Source organism: Nomascus leucogenys, chromosome 3, assembly GCF_006542625.1.
Source record: "Nomascus leucogenys isolate Asia chromosome 3, Asia_NLE_v1, whole genome shotgun sequence".
Lineage (NCBI taxonomy): Eukaryota > Metazoa > Chordata > Mammalia > Primates > Hylobatidae > Nomascus > Nomascus leucogenys.
This window is the reverse complement of record NC_044383.1, coordinates 95,764,606-95,782,473: the sequence shown is the minus strand read 5'-3', so window position 1 is coordinate 95,782,473 and position 17,868 is coordinate 95,764,606. Positions and strand designations below refer to the sequence as shown.

At 38.5% G+C, this 17,868-nt stretch overlaps 1 protein-coding gene across 2 annotated transcripts; it reads left to right on the top strand.

Moving 5' to 3' along the window:
* Nucleotides 1-292: 292 nt before the first annotated feature.
* CD164 (CD164 molecule) lies at nucleotides 293-16,619 on the top strand. Of its 2 annotated transcripts, none has more exons than XM_012505996.2 (6): nucleotides 293-648; nucleotides 3,173-3,256; nucleotides 4,925-4,996; nucleotides 6,545-6,583; nucleotides 12,672-12,728; nucleotides 14,121-16,619. In XM_012505996.2, exons 1-6 carry the CDS (start codon nucleotides 474-476, stop codon nucleotides 14,285-14,287), a joined length of 594 nt encoding a protein of 197 aa, XP_012361450.1. In that variant the 5' UTR covers nucleotides 293-473; the 3' UTR covers nucleotides 14,288-16,619. The 2 variants fall into 2 exon arrangements, with proteins under 2 accessions (XP_012361450.1, XP_012361453.1); XM_012505999.2 differs by lacking the exon at nucleotides 293-648 and adding an exon at nucleotides 1,194-1,349.
* The last annotated feature ends 1,249 nt before the right edge of the window (nucleotides 16,620-17,868 follow it).

The following is a 17,868-nucleotide window of genomic DNA, read 5'->3' as shown; positions in this document are numbered from 1 at the left end:
GGAAGGCGCGGCCCCCGAGGTCACGTGGGGCTGCGGAATTACGGCCTGGCGGGGCGCTCAGGTGGAAGCCGTAAGCCACGTCATGTCGGCTGTTCCATGCAAGTCAGGGTGGGGGCCGTCCCTATCGCAGGCATGAGACAAGTCCAGCTGCGTCGTGTGTGGCAATCTGAGGGCAAGAAGAACGATTTGCAGAGGCTCCCAGTTTTCTTGGCTGTGGCACAGTCGCCTTGAGGGCCAGCTTCCTTCGGCTTCCTCCCGACTCCCCCGCTTCCTCCTTAGGATTCTCGTTGGTATCGCCCGAGCCCCACCTCCCTCCTCTTCGCCCCCACAGGCCGAGAACAGGGGGCTCTCACGTGACCCCAGCGCGCTCCCGCGGGGGAGCGTAGTCTCGGAGGCGGCGCCGCAGGGGATTGAGGGGTTGACTGAGCGTTGCGCGCCACAGCTTTCGCCCGAACGCCAGCGCTGAGGAGACGATGTCGGGGCTCTCCCGTTCACTGCTTTGGGCCGCCACCTGCCTGGCCGTGCTCTGTGTGCTGTCCGCGGACAAGAACACGACCCAGCACCCGAACGTGACGACTTCAGCGCCCATCTCCAATATAACCTCGGCGCCGGTGACGTCCCTCCCGCTGGTCACCACTCCGGCACCAGGTGGGCGCGGGCCCTATGGGCTTCCCGCGCTCCCCTGCCCAGCCGAACCGCACTGCCTCCCCGCCGTGCGGGCGGGGCCCGGGTTCGGGCCAGGGTCGGGCGGGCCGGCCGCGCTCGGGGTGCGGCGGCGACTCCGGCAACATGGCGGCCAGCCTGGAGTCCACTCGCGGCCGGGCCGGGTGGGGAGCGCGCTGGGGGGAAGCGGACACGCGGTTCCCAGTGGCTGCGGGGTTGGGGCCCACCTCGAAGTGTTGCAAGTCGAGGTGCCTTTTAAAAGTGCATCGTAATTCCTAGCCTCACTTGGGGGTGAGGAAATGGAAATGGGGACGTGGCTTCCTTCTGTGGGGGCAGCGGTGGGGTTGAGGATGGGGCCGGGCGTCGCGCCTCTGAGGTTGGCGGTGGGGCCGAGCTGCCTCTCCCTGCCGCTGGTCGTTCACTCGCCCGGCGCCTCTCTCCGGAGGTAGCCTTCTCCGGAAGTCCGGGAAAGAGAAACTTAAAGACGGTAATGCTCATTCGTGTCTCAGTCTTAGAAAGTCGCTTGAGATTTAATAACATTGATTTTGCAGATAGGAATAGAACGTAGCTGACGTTTGAGCACGTAGTTAGTGAAAACTTCACACTTCAAGGTATGCGAAAAGGAAGAAAAGTACCCATCTATGTACCGGGTGTTTTGCGTACGAATCCTAAGGCTAAACTAGAAGGTAGGTAGTGAAACTTAGGAGGCAGATGCAGAGATGGAGATGAGTAAACTCTCCTGACATTGTATGTTTATTCTTTTTTAAATTGCATTTAAAATTTTCTTCACTATGTCCTGTGCTCAGATAGCGTATGTTTAGTAGGTCGTGGAACTGGGGTTTGTATCCAGGTCTGTGGGTTTTCTGAAACCCGATCAGGAGCATGTCTTTTGTTATGTGCAGTCGAATAGGGCTGGTTAAGGCATACATACATTTTAAAGCAGAAATTGCCACATACCGTGACAACACAAAAGAGAGAAGGAAGATAAGTTTGAGGTAATAAGCAGGAGAAACACTAGAGGTTTAAAACCTGCAGTCTCGTATGATTGGTTATTCTAGTTAACATTAGTTAAGAAGTAATGTTTACGTAGTTAACATTGGCTTCTTGACCGAAGAATGCCGAAGTGTAATTATTTTTATCACGGCATTCATATTCTACAAATTCTCCTCTAGTTTTAGTATTTGATAAAAGTTTAATAGAGTGTATAGTAAACTTAATGTTTTGTTTTTAGTTTAAGGAAGATGTAATGGTAACATTTCAAAACGAGGGAAGTAAATTGCAGTATAATACTGGGAATTCTAACCGCACTATTTTAAGATGATAGAGCAGAATATGTTCGTCTCCGTCTTAATTTGGCAGTTTCCTTTCAGAATTGTAGTGTGTGTGTAAGAGAAGGTTGGAAGTATCAAATTAATTTGTCTTTGTGTAATTGAAGTGCAAAGGAGGTATGTATTTTCTGGAAATCATAAGTGGATGTGGTGTGGTCTGAAAGGTAGCAAATTTAGTTCATTGTAAAGAACATTTCAGACATTTCACTGTTACACCCATCAAGCACAAAGGTTTTTAAACAGCATGTTTTACCTATACAAACTAAAGAAAATGTATTTTTACTTTATGAACCCTTCCCCACCCCACCGTACATGTCCCAGTCTTTAATAAGTACTAATGATGAAATATTGAAGGCAGTGCCTCTGCAGAACTGTTTTTTTAGGCAGGAGCAAAACAAATGAGAATGTTCGGAGGCATCTGGTTTCTAGGAAAATGAATGGAGCCCAATTCTTCTTTCTTTTATTTTGCTGCTTTTTCTCACTGGAAAAGAAAGCCCAGTTTTATAGTCCGTTCTCCAGAAATTGAATTATGGTGATGAGTACTTGTTTCTGGATTGTTTGGCCTAGGCTGAACTATTGACAAATACCTTGTTAACTTGAATTATATACACGTGAATATGGCCTTTTAGATGTTGTCTCCAATTGTGGAGGATCCTGTCGAGAGTGGATCATTTATTAATCGAGAATCCCTGGGAAATTGTCTTTGCAGCAGAATGGGCATCATCAGGGCTTGGGTTCAACCTGTTAAACTACTACTGTTACTACTAAAAATCTCAGCGTTTTATCTGATGTTTGGGGGTAGTGATTTTCCTATGTGTAGTGTTGGTCTTATATCAAAGCCTTTTTCTCGATATTTTTATGTATTAAGGATGCTTTGAAATGCCTAAATCCTTAATGGCTGTGTCTTCCAATAGTTGTCCTGTGAAAAAGGATTGGTTAGATAGATACCATCAGGCACTATACTGAGAGTGACCACTAGCTTGTTTTTCTAATGCGTTTACTTACAGCTTTGTAATAATTGGAATTTCTTAGTAAACCAGTATAAAGTTTTATCGTTTATCTGAATTAGTAATTTTGGTGCCGTATGTAATGCTTATTGTTCAAAAAGATAAGTAATACAGAGTCAAATAAGATACCAGTAAAATCATTGATTTCATGCATCTCTTCCCCCAACCCCCCAGAAACCTGTGAAGGTCGAAACAGCTGCGTTTCCTGTTTTAATGTTAGCATTGTTAATACTACCTGCTTTTGGATAGAATGTAAAGGTAAGAAACTTTGGGGATGCAAAACTGTTTTGTTATAACATTTTAAAACACAATAACTGTTGAACACTTGGAAGTTATGTAGGACATTTAGGATATTCTGCACTATTTATTTTGCAAATCCAATACCCTTTAAAGTGCCAGTTGCCTAGCACTCCCCCTGAAAATTTCTTCTTGTCTCCCATCCTCCCTTTAGATTCCTTAAGACTTGATAATTAAAGCTCAGTAGTTTGTTTTTTATGAGATGGAGTCTCCTGTGTTACCCAGGTTGGTCTTGAAATCCTAGGCTCAAGCAATCCTCCTACCTTGGCCTCCCTAGTAGCCAAGACTACAGGTGTGTGCTTCCTCACCTGGCTTTTTTTAAAGCCTGTTTTAAGGATTAAGAGTACTTTAATACACTGGAATTAGCTGTGAGTGAAGGTTGTGTTGAAAACTGTTTGAGACATTGATCCACAGGTGTCCTGCAACGTGAAATATAAAGAGACTTTATGAAACTGTTGGATGCTTAGGTGTAAAGAAGAATGAGGTAGGGGGAGAGTTAACTTTTCCTGTACTTTTGTTAATACAAGAGGTAGAGAGCTAGAGGGACGTACATTGAAGTTCAATAATGTTCTTATTAGAACCATGATATTACTGCATAAATTATTTTAATTCTGTTTTTTAATGTAAAGTGGTTGCACTTTCTTATCAGTAAAACAATCTAGTTGTTTTGGCGGTTTTTTTTTTTTTTTTTAAAGTAAAAAAACCAAACCATAAGTTTTTTAATATGGTAAAATTTTTAATAGTTCTAGAAATTATATCACTACGTAAATTTCAAAAAGCTCTTTAAGGTATTAACTAAATTGGGCTAAATTAACTTTTTTGTTATAGAAGTGTCTCTTTTTTTTAGGTCATAAAATGAGATTTAAGGGTGTACTCTTTCTCCTTTATATATAGAGAGTATTTAAGAGTTGGTGAATTTTGGAGATGGAATGCTCTACTTTAAGATTTGTTGGGAAAGGTTCTCCCCTTACTCTTGCTCCAAGTCTACCTATCCGGGAAAGTTGTTTTAGAAAGTATAGAAGACTAAAGCAGTGAGATCTGGAATAGAGTTTCAACAGTGTTACGGTGCCTCTTCTGTTTACTAACCTCTTAATAAAGACCCTGACCACTTCAACTTACTGTCTCTGCCCCCCCCGCCTTTTTTTTTTTTTTTGAGACAGAGTTCTGTATTTTTGGTAGAGGCAGGGTCTCACCATATTGGTCAGGCTGGTCTCGAACTCCTGACCTCAGGTGATCCTCCCGCCTTGGCGCCAACTCCCAAAGCGCTGAGATTATAGGCATGAGCCACCTGCCCTCTTTTTAGATGATGGCTGCCTTTCTTGATTGTACAGTAGTCTTTCCACAATTCTGAGATCTAAGTGTTGCAGATTTATTTGTTCAGTATATTAATGTGGATTTTTAATGGATAAAAGTTAGAGGGATCCTGTGTAATCTCTAAGTCAACGGGAAAAGGAGAATGACAGGGTTTGGTCTGTGGGTTTAACTTTAGGTCAAAACACCTCTAAAGTGGTTCCCACCGCCCACTTCTAAAGTGTTTGGGTTTGATTTCATAGAACTTAGTAGCAAAGTCAAAGATAACACAAATGGGTGGTTGATGCTGTTTGTCTCTTTTCCCCTGCCCCCCAATAGATGAGAGCTATTGTTCACATAACTCAACAGTTAGTGATTGTCAAGTGGGGAACACGACAGACTTCTGTTCTGGTAAGTATTCATATTGGCTGCTTGGAAGCTGACCACAGAGAGGTGAGGAAGATCATTGCCTCAGAAAGCCTTGTTTCAGTGCTTTGTTTGAAGCATTGCCATAATTCTCATCTTGTTAGAATTGGAATATGAATAGTATATTCATATTGATTGATTAAAGGATGATACTTGAAGCTTGGTTTAGTGATTTAGCTATAGTTTGGATGCTGTAAGTGTAGTTGCATTGTCTGCCCCCACACTTTTTTTTTTTTTTTTTTTTTTTTTTTTTTAACTTTTCTAGGAATTAGAAAGTTTAGACGCTATGTTTGCATCTTGCAGGTCTGGGAAACCTCATTCTGGCACTTTTGGTGTTATGATACTGGGGATTGTTGATTGTTAAATTTAGTCTGCAGCATAGTTGGTGCTATGGTTAAATGAGCTTTTCTATACCCATCCATTTTCTGTATTTTAATCTGAGTAACTTGATTACTTTTTAACCTTTACTATTCGTCCAGCAAAACGTTAAAATTCTACTTGAAGCTGCTGATTTTTCCAATGAGATTGTAAATCAGTGGGAAAGACACATTCCTAATTTGATGCATAGATAATAATTGAATAGAAGAAAGATTTTTGTGGAGTGTATCTAACCTTGGAAGACTACCTTTGACTCTTTAATTTTGGTAGGGGTTGCCCCATCCCAATGTGAATTTTGTAACTGAAGATTTCATTAGTATTAGATCAGTTTTACTTCACACAGGGTGCGTAATATAGTTAGGTGGCACAACTTTTTTTGAGACAGTCTTGCTGGAATTACATGCTTGAGCTACTGGACCTGGCCTAAACATTTTAAGTAATTAATATGTGTTAGATAAACTAATAACTCTGAGACCTGTTGTTTTGTAATATTGCTTAGAGACAAGATTAATGAAGATTTCATTAGTATTAGGACGTTTTTGAAAACTGATTTAAAGGAAAACTGAATTTGTAATACTGCTTATTTGATGATGCACCAGTTAGAATTAGTTTCAGCTATGAAGGACATAAACCCCCAAATTACAATGGCTTAAGCAGTGGACTGATTTACTTTTCTCTCATGTAAAGGAAGTCTGGACTAGAGTTCAGCTCTGCAACCATTAGGGACTGAGGCTTCTTAGGTTTTTACTCTTTCACTTCTCAAAAATGGCTTTGACCCTACTCTCCAAGGTGGGTGCTTATGTTCCAGCCATCACATTGATTATTTTCCTGCCAGCAGGATGAAGAAGGGAATGAAAGAGGCTTGTATCTTACTTTAAGGATGCTTCCTAGAGGTTACGCATGATGGCCTGGTTGCACTGGAGACTAGGAAATGTCTTTTCAGGAGGAAGGGAGGTGTTGATAAAAATTGGTGATTCTATTTCTAAAGAAGAGACTGGTATTTGGGGGCAACTGTCAGTCTCTTCCACAGGTAGTAGTTAAGTGTTGTAAAAACTGAAAAGTGGTACTCAAATGATTGCAGGTCAGGAAATAGCGTTATAGATTGTGATATTTTAAATAGCTTTGATGTATATGGTTTTTCTTTTTTCTTAATAGTTTCCACAGCCACTCCGGTGCCAACAGCCAATTCTACAGGTAATTCAAGATGACTGTTTTCTTCCTTTTCCTTCAGTATTTTTAAGCTTTCTTGATGGATTAATTTTAAATAATTATGTAAAAGTTGTTAGTATAATTTTAAAGATGAGTAAAAACTTAAAGTCTTGGACCACAGCAATTAACGTTAATCTCTACCTTTTGTGACAGTGACACATAGCTCCAGTGTTCTATGGTCGGTGAATGTGAGCAGATTTGCTGAGGCTGTGTACATTGAGTCTGTAAAGTACTTTTTATAGATTTAGTGGAAATCTTGGGAAATATAGAAGCCTAAAGCAAATTATAATTCTCATCATCCAAAGCATCCAAAATGTTTTCAGTGATTAATTTCTTCTGGTCTTTTTTATGTGTATCTAAATAAATACACTTTTTATGAAATTGTACGATAACGCTCATGCACCTTTGTATTTCTTTTTCTTTTTCTTTTTTCTTTTCTTTTCTTTTTTTTTTTGAAGGCGAAGTCTTGTTCTGTCGCCCAGGCTGGAGTGCAGTGATACAATCTCGGTTCACTGCAACCTTCACCTCCCAAGTTCAAGCGATTTTCCTGCCTCAGCCTCCTGAGTCGCTGGAATTACAGGCACCTGCCATAATGCCCAACTAATTTTTTTTAGTAGAGTCACGGTTTCACCACATTGGCCAGGCTGGTCTTGAAATCCTGACTTAAAGTGATCCGCCCACCTCAGACTCCCAAAGAGCCGGGATTACAGGTGTGAGCCACCGAGCCCAGCCTGTATTTTCTCTCTTAATGTAAGCATTATGGTATACACTTTACCCATCCTGCTCTTAATTGGAGAGTTAGGCCATCTCTCATTCTCCATGCAGTGAACATCTTATGTGGAATTGCATTTGTATTTATCTCTGATAGGTTTGAGTCAAACAATTTCTAGGTCAGAGGGTATGATTATTTTAAGGCTCTCCAGAAAGATTTATTATTTTCATTCCCATCAACCGGGAAAGTTTTTACCATGCCCTCAACAGCATGGATAAGAACTCCTTAAAATTTACTAACTTGATAGGAAGAGTAAATATTAAATACTTAATATTTTACCAATATTAAATGGAACTATTCCAAGACAAGTACTAGGGTAAATGCTAGGGATAAGCCAGCATTTTTTCTACTGTAGGAACAATGAAAGATCTTAGTGAGCACAGCGTGTTGGGAAATTTGTAAGAAGGTATGTGTATTGGGTGGGGTGCAGATGTGGTGATAGCTTGGTAGTGAAACTGCACTGGAAAACTTGGAGAGAGCCTCCAAGGTGGAGCAGTGGGTCAGCACATGTGGAGGAGATATGAAGTAGTACAGTGAGGTCGAAGAGTGTCCCATCCTGTACAAGGTGAGAAGGAGTTAAGCTGGTCCATCACCAGGGCAAGAGCAGAATTGGGAAACACCTTTGTATGCCTTGCTGGTAGACTTGAATGTTATCCTGAAAGATTTTAAAGTTTGTAGGTCATATGATCAGACTTACATTTTAATAAAACAACTTATTCTGGCATTGGGGAGAGTAGATTGGAACGATGCCAGAAGGAACTCAGGAGATTAGATAGCCTGTTACAATAATTCTAGAGAACAGATAGAGGTGGGCTGCAGATGTTTGCAAATAGGTTTGGGAAGTAGAAGGGGTAGGACTTCATGACTGAGAGGAGGAGAGGTAGAGTGATAAGGAGAAGGGGAGGAATTTTCACCAAAGTAAGCAAGAAAGAGGAAGAGCAGTCTATTGATGGTTGGGCCTGTCATTTGGGATTTTAGTTTAAGATGCCTAGAATCCATTTAAGTGGGATCTGTTCAGTATTCAGGAAACTGCAAGTCAGGCAAGAGCTCTTGGCTAGAAATATAAATTGGCATAGGCAGTAGTAGAGGCACTGGAGGAGCATATAGAAAGAAGGGATGGGGCTTGAAGACCAGACTCTAGGAAACAGTAATGTCTAAGGGCTAGGAAGAGGACAGGGGAGGAAATAGGGATGGGGGTAGGGTAGTAAAAAAGCCCAGAGAAGTATGTGCAAGAAACTAACAGTATGTGGTTGTGGGCATAGTTTTTCAAAGGGAGAAGTAGTCAAGTGCTATAACAAGGACAAGAACTCATCTTGAAACACTTATGCAGTGGTGTGTGGAGCTGGCTTGGACCAGCTTTTGCTAGCCAGTTATGCGTAGTAGCTCTTCCCAGCCCGTGTTCAGTGATACCATGTTGGTAACTTGAAACTGGTTACCATGGAAATAGTCATGCCATGGAAGTCTGCAAATGATACAAAACTTATTTTGAGCTGATGATTATATGGTGATGTCGTAAATGTTTAACACTCATTAGAAGACATTGACTAAGTAGGATGTTGAAGGTTGCTGAAACCAGAGGTGTTCGGAGAAAAGTAATTTTCAGAAGGTTGGTTATGAAAAGAAAATGGGGTGCAGGGAGTGGGGGAACAATTTCTTCAGAACTGTTGTTCATTTCTTCAGAACTGGGTTCACTCTTGATGTAGTTCTCTGCAGCTTTCTCCACCCTGGGTCCTCCTGTGAATTGTCATGAGTCTTTTGTGCTATAGCTCTCTTTGGTGCTGTAAAGGTGGAAAGCAGCAAGGGCTTATCTGCAGAAAATGCATCAGTTGACCGACACTAGTTGAAGAACAAACTTTTAGGCGGTTTCTTTTCCTGGCATGTGTACTGTCTGCCGAAGAGAGCAAGTGAGAAGTGAAGGAGCAGGTAAACAATGCAAGGAGAATCTAATTTATATAGAAGGGTGTATAATGAGGTTAATTAGAATGGCCCTCCTTCAGTGCAAATAATAGAATAGCCAAAATACGTCAGATATAGTGGGAAATGCTCGTATGAAGTGGAAGATGAACTGTATTAAGCAATTGTAATAAAATTTTAGCTTTTGTTATATACATGCCTAGAAAAATGGCAGGAAGTAACCTGTTACTCTGATGGGACTAATTCAGTATTTTTATGGCATTTTCTAGATTTTCTTACCACTAATAGCAACTTTCATAACTTACGATTTTTTTTTTAACATTTCCTAATGAAATTTTTTTTTTATTTTTTTATTTTTATTTTTTTTCAGTAAAAGAAACAGTAGGTCAACAGAGGTATATTCCCTAAGTGGCGCTTTTATTTTGAAAATACTGTCAATGTAATATTTTTTCAAAATTGAAAATAAAATATTTTGCCTACTTATTAAAAAGAAATAGTTTTTACCTTGTTCTGAGGCTGGGTAATGAGAACCAAATTGCAAATTTGCAGAATTTTTTTTCCTAACATTGTCAAACAATTGGTAATAGTGTTTTGAGATTGAACAGAATTTGATGTGTTTAATTTGTAAAGTGTATTTTTTGTGGTTACACAGAAGCAGTAAAAACCTTGACAGAAATAATGAGCTTTAACATAATCACAGCCTCTAATCTAAGAATTCTGTGTAAGGACCAGTCTTAACAGAGATAAGGTCTCTGTTATTTTCCTGTAAGATTTTCTCAGCATGGAGAGATGAGAGAACTGTTTAATCAAGAGCAGGATGGTTGGAAGTATGTACAACAATGCCTGAAGTAAGAGGGAAAAGAAAGCAAATGGGTCTGAACATATCCATCAGTATTATTTGTATATCACCTATTAGCTTCTAAGTAGTATCAATATTAATAAGTCTTTATTAATAAAAGTTTTTTATTATTATAAACAGTAAGCTCTCTGTTTACTCATGGTCATGTGAAAATTAGAATACCTTAGTTTCCTAGGATTCAGTCAACCTTGGGATTATGGGTAGTCAGCCTGTTACGAGAGTCCTGGTCTTAAAAAGATCTACTTTTAGCAACAATTCAGATATTTAGCAATGTCTGAAAACTGTCAAGCCCTGCCCTTTTAGTGTATATTTACTGTTAAAGCACAGAACTTCCTTTTTTATATTAGTAGAATTTGGGAGAATGCTGATTCCTATTGAGGTTTTTGTTTGATTGTTTGAAAGTCTAATGTAGTGAAAAGATTGCTCATTTCTGTGCTTCATCAACAGTTATTTGGCACCCTTTCCCTGTCTTTTGTGGGTTAAGCATATCACTTTGAAGTCTATTCAGTTATGTATTTTAAACAGAAGTAACATTTGTTTTCCAAATTCTCTTTAGCCCTCAAATCCTTTTTTCTGAAATAATACAGAAATGAATGTTTGCATAGCACCTTACATTTTTATAAAAATATAAATCTCATATGATTAATCTTCCTCATCTTTCCCCAAATCATCCCTAGCTGCCCACCAGCATAAGCAAATCCTCATATTGAAGCCCTTGCACTCTGAAGCCTGACTTACCTAATGATTTCCTGAGACAAAATAAGCTCTCTTAGCTAGTGACTCCTATAGTGCACTTTCCAAAAATTTGAACCCTACCCTTAGGACAACCTCTTAATGAAACCTTTCTCAAATGCTCCAGCAAACTTTGAATTTATTTGGTAGCCATTTGGATGTTAGAAAAAATGTTAATTTGTAGAAACTGTATTCACATCCTTCCTTTCTGAAGGCCTTGGTCAGACTTCTATTAGTATTCATACTACTAATAGAAACTTAATAGGTGATACACTGGCTGGGCGCGATGAGTCACGCCTGTAATCCCAGCACTTTGGGAGGCCAAGGCAGGCAGATCACTTGAGATCAGTAGTTCTAGACCAGCCTGGGCAACATGGTGAAACCCTGTCTACAAAAGTTAGTTGGGCGCGGTGGCAGACGTCTGTAATCCCAGCTACTTGGGAGACTGAGGCAGGAGAATAACTTGAACCCAGGAGGCAGAGGTTGCAGTGAGCTGAGATTGCACCATTGCGCTCCAGCCTGGGCAACAGAGTGAGAGACTGTCTCGGGGAAAAAAAAAAAATAGGTGATATACTAATTATTTAGTAGCTCTTTGGATGCTAGGAAAAATGTTAATTTGTATAAACTATATCCACATCTATGAGAACTCTTACAGATAACAACTTGTAATACACATTGTTCAATGTTCCTTTCTTAAGAGTGCTTTAGGTTGGGTGCTGTGGCTCATGCCTGTAATCCCAGCACTTTGGGAGGCTGAGGCTGGCGGATCACCTGAGGTCAGGAGTTCAAGACCAGCCTGGTCAACATGGTGAAACCCCGTGTCTCCTAAAAATAAAAAATTAGCTGGGTGTGGTGGCACATGCCTGTAATCCCAGCTACACAGGAGGCTGAGGGAGGAGAATCGTTTGAACCTGGGAGATGGAGGTTGCAGTGAGCTGAGAATGTGCCATTGCACTCCAGTCTGGGTGACAGAGTGAGACTCCATCTCAAAAAAAAAACAAAACAAGAGTGCTTTAGTCCCTAAAATGATTTTACATTCAAACTAATCCTTCTCAGAGTGTACATTTCTTTAGCGGTATCATCAACTATTAGGTTGGTGCAAAGTAATTGCAGTTCTTGCCATTAAAAGTAATGGCAACTCAAATAGTATTTTGGCCTCATGCAGTGTGGTGGACTAGAGCTTACTTACCCTTGGGCTCTTAGACTCTTACGTTGGGGAACTGTGGGCCCAGGGCCCCTGTTCTTATAAAGCTTTATTGGAATATACCATGCCCATTCATCTGCATGTTGACTTTGGCTGCTTTTGCATTACACAGTGCCCAAAGAGTAAAATATTTGCTTTCAACCCATTTAAGAAAAGTTTGCCAACTCCTGAAATGAAGAAGATAGGCAAATCTCAATACCCTCGTAAGAGAGAACTTACGACTTTAGTAGTTTTTGTCTTAGGAGAAAGATTATGAAGAACCTATAGTTTCCTCACCTAAATGGTCTTGCCCTTGGCAGTGAGCAAGATAAAAGTTTTTGCAAATTTTATCCAGATGTATACATAGATTTTATACAAGATAGATACATAGACATGAACAATTTTATGATTGCTTAATGTTTTAAAATACACTTAAATCCTAGTATTCTTGGGTGCATAGCTATGTTAGTGAACCATTAACGGAAATTTGGCTTTTGGTCTCTAAAAAATTGAAAGCATGTTGAAGTTGGCAGGATTTTTTTTTAAAGCTGTTAGATAACTGGGAAGCTAGAAATTTAAGGTTTTTTAAAAAGACATTTTGTTTTCATTCCAGCTAAACCCACAGTTCAGCCCTCCCCTTCTACAACTTCCAAGACAGTTACTACATCAGGTAATTGAGGCTTTTTAGATTAACAATGATGTAGGATGTGTGTATGATGTTGCCCTTTACAATTTCTACCATCATTTTCCAGCTTTCTTGATTAATGGTTATGGAACTGAAGTTCTTCTCTTACATTTAGGGGGGATCAAGGTAGTTCTTTGTTAACACAATAATGATAGCTTTGCTGAGATTCCCCTTCCCATTTATAAATGTGTAATTACATTTGACGTGACACTTTAGAATTAAGTAATAATGTTTTTCCAAACATTTCAGTACAACTTGTATGTAAAATCTAATTTGTAACTTCTGATTACTGTTAGGGATTGGTTGTGTGCTGTATGAGAGAGCGTGGCGATTTGAGGGAAGATAATATATCCGTCCTTTTCACTGAGAAAGGTCTAAAAAGGCAGAATCACTACCAGATGTGCACCTCACTTTCTTAACCGTTTCTTAACATTGCTCAGTAACGTGAAAATTAGCTTGTTATTAAATGATGATTTGACATAATCTAATTTAAATCATATTTAGGTTACGCCACAGGATACTGTAGGTACAAAGGTTAAGAATCCTTTCCTCTCTCCATATTTTAAAAAAACTGATGCTAATCTTCTACCTCCTTTTTGTGATTTCTTTTTCTTCATGCTTATGCCACCTTTTTCTCAGTTTCAGTGAAGCCATTCTGTCTTCACAAGAAGGAATACAAAACAGTTGTGATTAAAGTAACCAACTGGTACAGCCACCAGAACCAGTGTTCTTTGATAACTGTTACTTTTTTCTTAAATAGATTATTTTAAATGGGAAATCGCTTTTTCTGTTTCCTCTTGAAACATTTTTACTGCCTGAAAAGAAATTCAGATATTTGTTTTTTCCTTATTACTTGATAATACTTTCTCATGTGAAATTTGTTGGCAGGATATGCCTTTAAAAACAGTTATTTTACTTGTTGAAATTATAAATTGCATATTAGATTATTTTTGTAACATGAAAAATTGCAACCAAATTTTTTACCTTATACTAGTAAATTCAAAAGTCATGTGAATTTTCAGCACTATTGATGTTTACACTCACAATGAACTAAAAGTACATAGTCTGAAGAAATTGTTGCATATTTTAGAAGTGTTTGATATATTCCCAGGGCACAATTTATATACTAGGATAATTTTTCCCATTGTTTTTATATTTGTAGTAGTACAGCAGCATTGACCACTTTGGATCCTTGGGTGGAATGAAAAATGGGATATGGTTGTCTTCCTCAATTAGGGATAAATTCTAGCTGTAAAGACTTGAGGAAATACTTTATAGAATTTAACACATGGCAAAATAGAGGCTCAGGTGAGTCTTTAAATTACAATAGAGGACCATGAAACTTAGGATTGTTGTTTCTTTTGTCTCACCTAACAGGTACAACAAATACCACTGTGACTCCAACCTCACAACCTGTGCGAAAGTCTACCTTTGATGCAGCCAGTTTCATTGGAGGAATTGTCCTGGTCTTGGGTGTGCAGGCTGTAATTTTCTTTCTTTATAAATTCTGCAAATCTAAAGAACGAAATTACCACACTCTGTAAACAGACCCGTTGAATTAATAAGGACTGGTGATTCATTTGTGTAACTCACTGAAACCAAAATACTATCTTTCAAGATGTCCCACATGGAAGACGCTATTCCAGGATCTTTAAATTTCCATGGATGCATATAGGATGTTTGGGAGCATCATCCATGAAGAAAAAAATCAATTAAATCATTGTGTTCAACAGGAATATTTAAAATATTCTGCATGAATCCTGTGGCTGTCTTCTTTATTTTAAATAGCTGCTGCTGTGGGATTATATTTTTTTTCCTTAACATGCCAAATATAACTTTCTGTAAGTGATGGAAAATGTCTTGTGCAGACAACATCATGACTCTTGGCAGTTTAAATTTAGTAATTTTAGTGAACAGAATTGAGAAGAATGTGCCAAATGAGAATGGATTTTTGGCTGTCATTTCAAAAGTGGAATAAATTTATTAATTTAGTAGTACTAAATGGTATCCTTAGATTGAAATTTTGTGCTTGATAACAGCTATTTTTTCTACATTAGAAACAAGATGCCACAGAAGGAATTGCATTCCAGATTTAAAGAAATGAAAGGATACCATTAGTGTGTAAAACAGGTTATTGTTCATACTTGTAAAGCACCTTATGTCATTGAGAAAATAAAGAACAGTGCCTTAGAAGACAGTGAAAGGTAAGCTCTAGCTTAATGTCTATGATTTGTTCTTTGACATTAAGGAAGGTAAGGATTGGTCAGAGGATGTAACTTGATGTGAGCAGTAGTAAACCTGTTTTAGATATCATACTGTTAATATTTTATTGAAAATTTATTTCAGAGCGGAGAAACTTAAGCTAAAGGCTGTTATACAAAATTGAAAGCCTAAGTATCTTGAGTCTCCCAACATTTTTCTTATGGCTGTTGAAAAGTATAGAGCTAAATTGATTTAATTACACTTTCCTTTGTACTTTAAAAAAAAGTATGCTAGCACTATTGTACCTTAAAAGGATTTCCACCAGACTTCCTTGACTAGTGACTTCTTTGGTGAGGCAAGAAGGAAATACATTATTTTAGAATCATTTACTATTTAAATGAGACAATCATATTATTTTAGAATCATTTATTTAAATGAGACAATCATTTTAAGTTTTAAGACAGCAGAAGTGACCAATGTAATTTCACAACACCTAAGGATTTTTTGGTTGATCAGGTTACTGTAGATTTTTACTGATTGTCCTGGATGAATAGACTGTGCTTTTTCTTTTTCTCTCCCTTCCTTTCTTCTTGGTTTCCCATAGTATAGTAAGCATGCATACTTTAACTTCTATAGTTTTCTTGTTTAGAGGGTCTTCTTCAGTTTTAGAGGATTACTTCTCCCTTGCCTTTGACTCATTGGACTAGTGCAGAGGCTTTAAGTAGCTTAAAATGGGCTTTTGGTTTTCTAGGTCATTAACGTTTTTTATTTAGTTTCTTTAGCCAATAGTGGCTGAGTTTCGCAGTTGATTTTCAATATTTTATAGTAAGAAACGACAAATTGCTTGGTTCATTTCATAAACTGAAACTCTGCATTTAGATAACTATTAAAGGTTGTTAAGATGAAGATTTACTGTTTCCTTGTTACTCGTTGGTACAGCTGTTTGTTTTACTTGCACATTTGTACATATACTTAATGTTTTCAAGTGCCTTAATTGTTTAAAATCTCTGGCTTCAAAGTTTCTTGGGGAAAGGTCGGTTTACCTCACATTTTTTGTTTCCATTAGTAATATTCTAGGTACCTCACAAAATGTATTATGGTGCCATGGCTGTTAGTTTTTAGTGAGTGCTGTAGGATTAATTTAAAAATAGGCAGAATTCCATTCCTCCCAAAGTGGCAAAAATTAGCTACACTCATGTAATTGTCATTTACCTGGATATGAATTCCCTGACACCCATTAATGTCAACATATGTAGCAAATTTTGTGAAAATGTAACAGTTTGAAGCTTCTGTAATTTTGAGCACTGCTCTAACAACAACAAGCGTAATATAAAATTAGTTAGATTTTGCAAGTCTACAAATGAGCTCTTGCAACAGAACTCACAGCCTTTTTACTTTTTCCCCTAACTTTAGCAATGTAGTATCTTGAGCCATTAATTTTTGGATTTTTTTAAAAATCCAGAAGGTATATAGAAACCTTTTCAGATTTTTCATCTGATTTGTTCTTGCAGATGTCCTTTTATCAGATACCTTATTTTACCTTACAGATACTTGTTGTACAGGCAGATACTGCTGTATTTAGACATTTCTATTTCAGTTCATTAAAAACTTCAAAACCAATCTGTATCATGTACCAAACTGACTTAAAATAAATCTACATGTTTATTGAATTAATAGTGTGTTAAACTGCGTTTTGCTTATAAAATTTAATGCTTAGTGGATTTATCTTAGTCGGCTTGGGGTGGGCTTTCTACTCAATTTTTATTGCTCCTCTAGACCAGCCGATAGTAACTAAGGCACGTGTTGATATCAATAGAAAACAGAGCCTTGGAAGTAATAGGTGGAGGGAGGACTTGGTATACTTGTGGGAGTGATTTGCAAGTTGATCTTCCACAAATCAATAGAAATTATGCTGTAGTTTTCCAATAATTTTTGAGAGGAATACTATCTTGTTTTTATATATCTGAAAGCTAGTTTGTGACTTTCTGCCTTTCTAGTTCATATTGCATATACAGTAAAAAACCAAGAACTATTTGGTATAAATTACTATCAAGCCACATGCTGTGACTTTAGAGTGTGGTTCTTGTTATTTTGTGGGCAAAATTACGTTCTATTTTAAATCACTGGACTTGAACTAAGAATTTACTCCTCTGTAAGCCTTAAAACCTCTAAGGGTGGACTGAATAATTCCCTTCAGAAATCATGAATTTTGGGTTTTGTATTAGCCTTACATACAGTCACATTTGGTTTAAGTAATACAAAACTTGATGCTAAGCTTAATGACTCTGGTAAACATTAGAAACAAATTTTTTTTTTTTTTTTTTTTTTTGAGATGGAGTCTCATTCTGTCGCCGAGGCTGGAGTGCAGTGGCACGATCTCAGCTCACTGCGGCCTCCACTGCCCAGGTTCAAGCGATTCTCTTGCTTCAGCCTCCTGAGTGGCTGGGATTACAGGCACCCGCCACCATGGCCAGCTAATTTTTGTAATTTTTAATAGAGATAGGGTTTTGCCATGTTGGCCAGGCTGGTCTCGAACTCCTGGCCTCAGGTGATCCACATGTCTTGGCCCCCCAAAGTGCTGGGATTACAGGCGTGAGCCACTGTGCCTGGCCTTGTCCAGTGTTTCTTAGTCATTCAAGAATCCAGCCTCATTTCATCCCAGCTGGAAGAAAAAGTTCAACATAGGGTTTATAATGTATTATTTTTAAAATTTTCAATTAATACATAGATTTTCTTAAATATACTTCTTAGAAAACAAATTGCATTTAAATATTACAGATATGGTGTCAGTCTGCTTTGACCATCCCCAGCCCTTTTCTCCTCTTGCCTTCAGTGGTGATACAGAGGTAATCACTAACTGGTTTACAATTAATGGATTTATAATCACATAATTGTATGTACCTTTGGAAAATAATGTAATGTA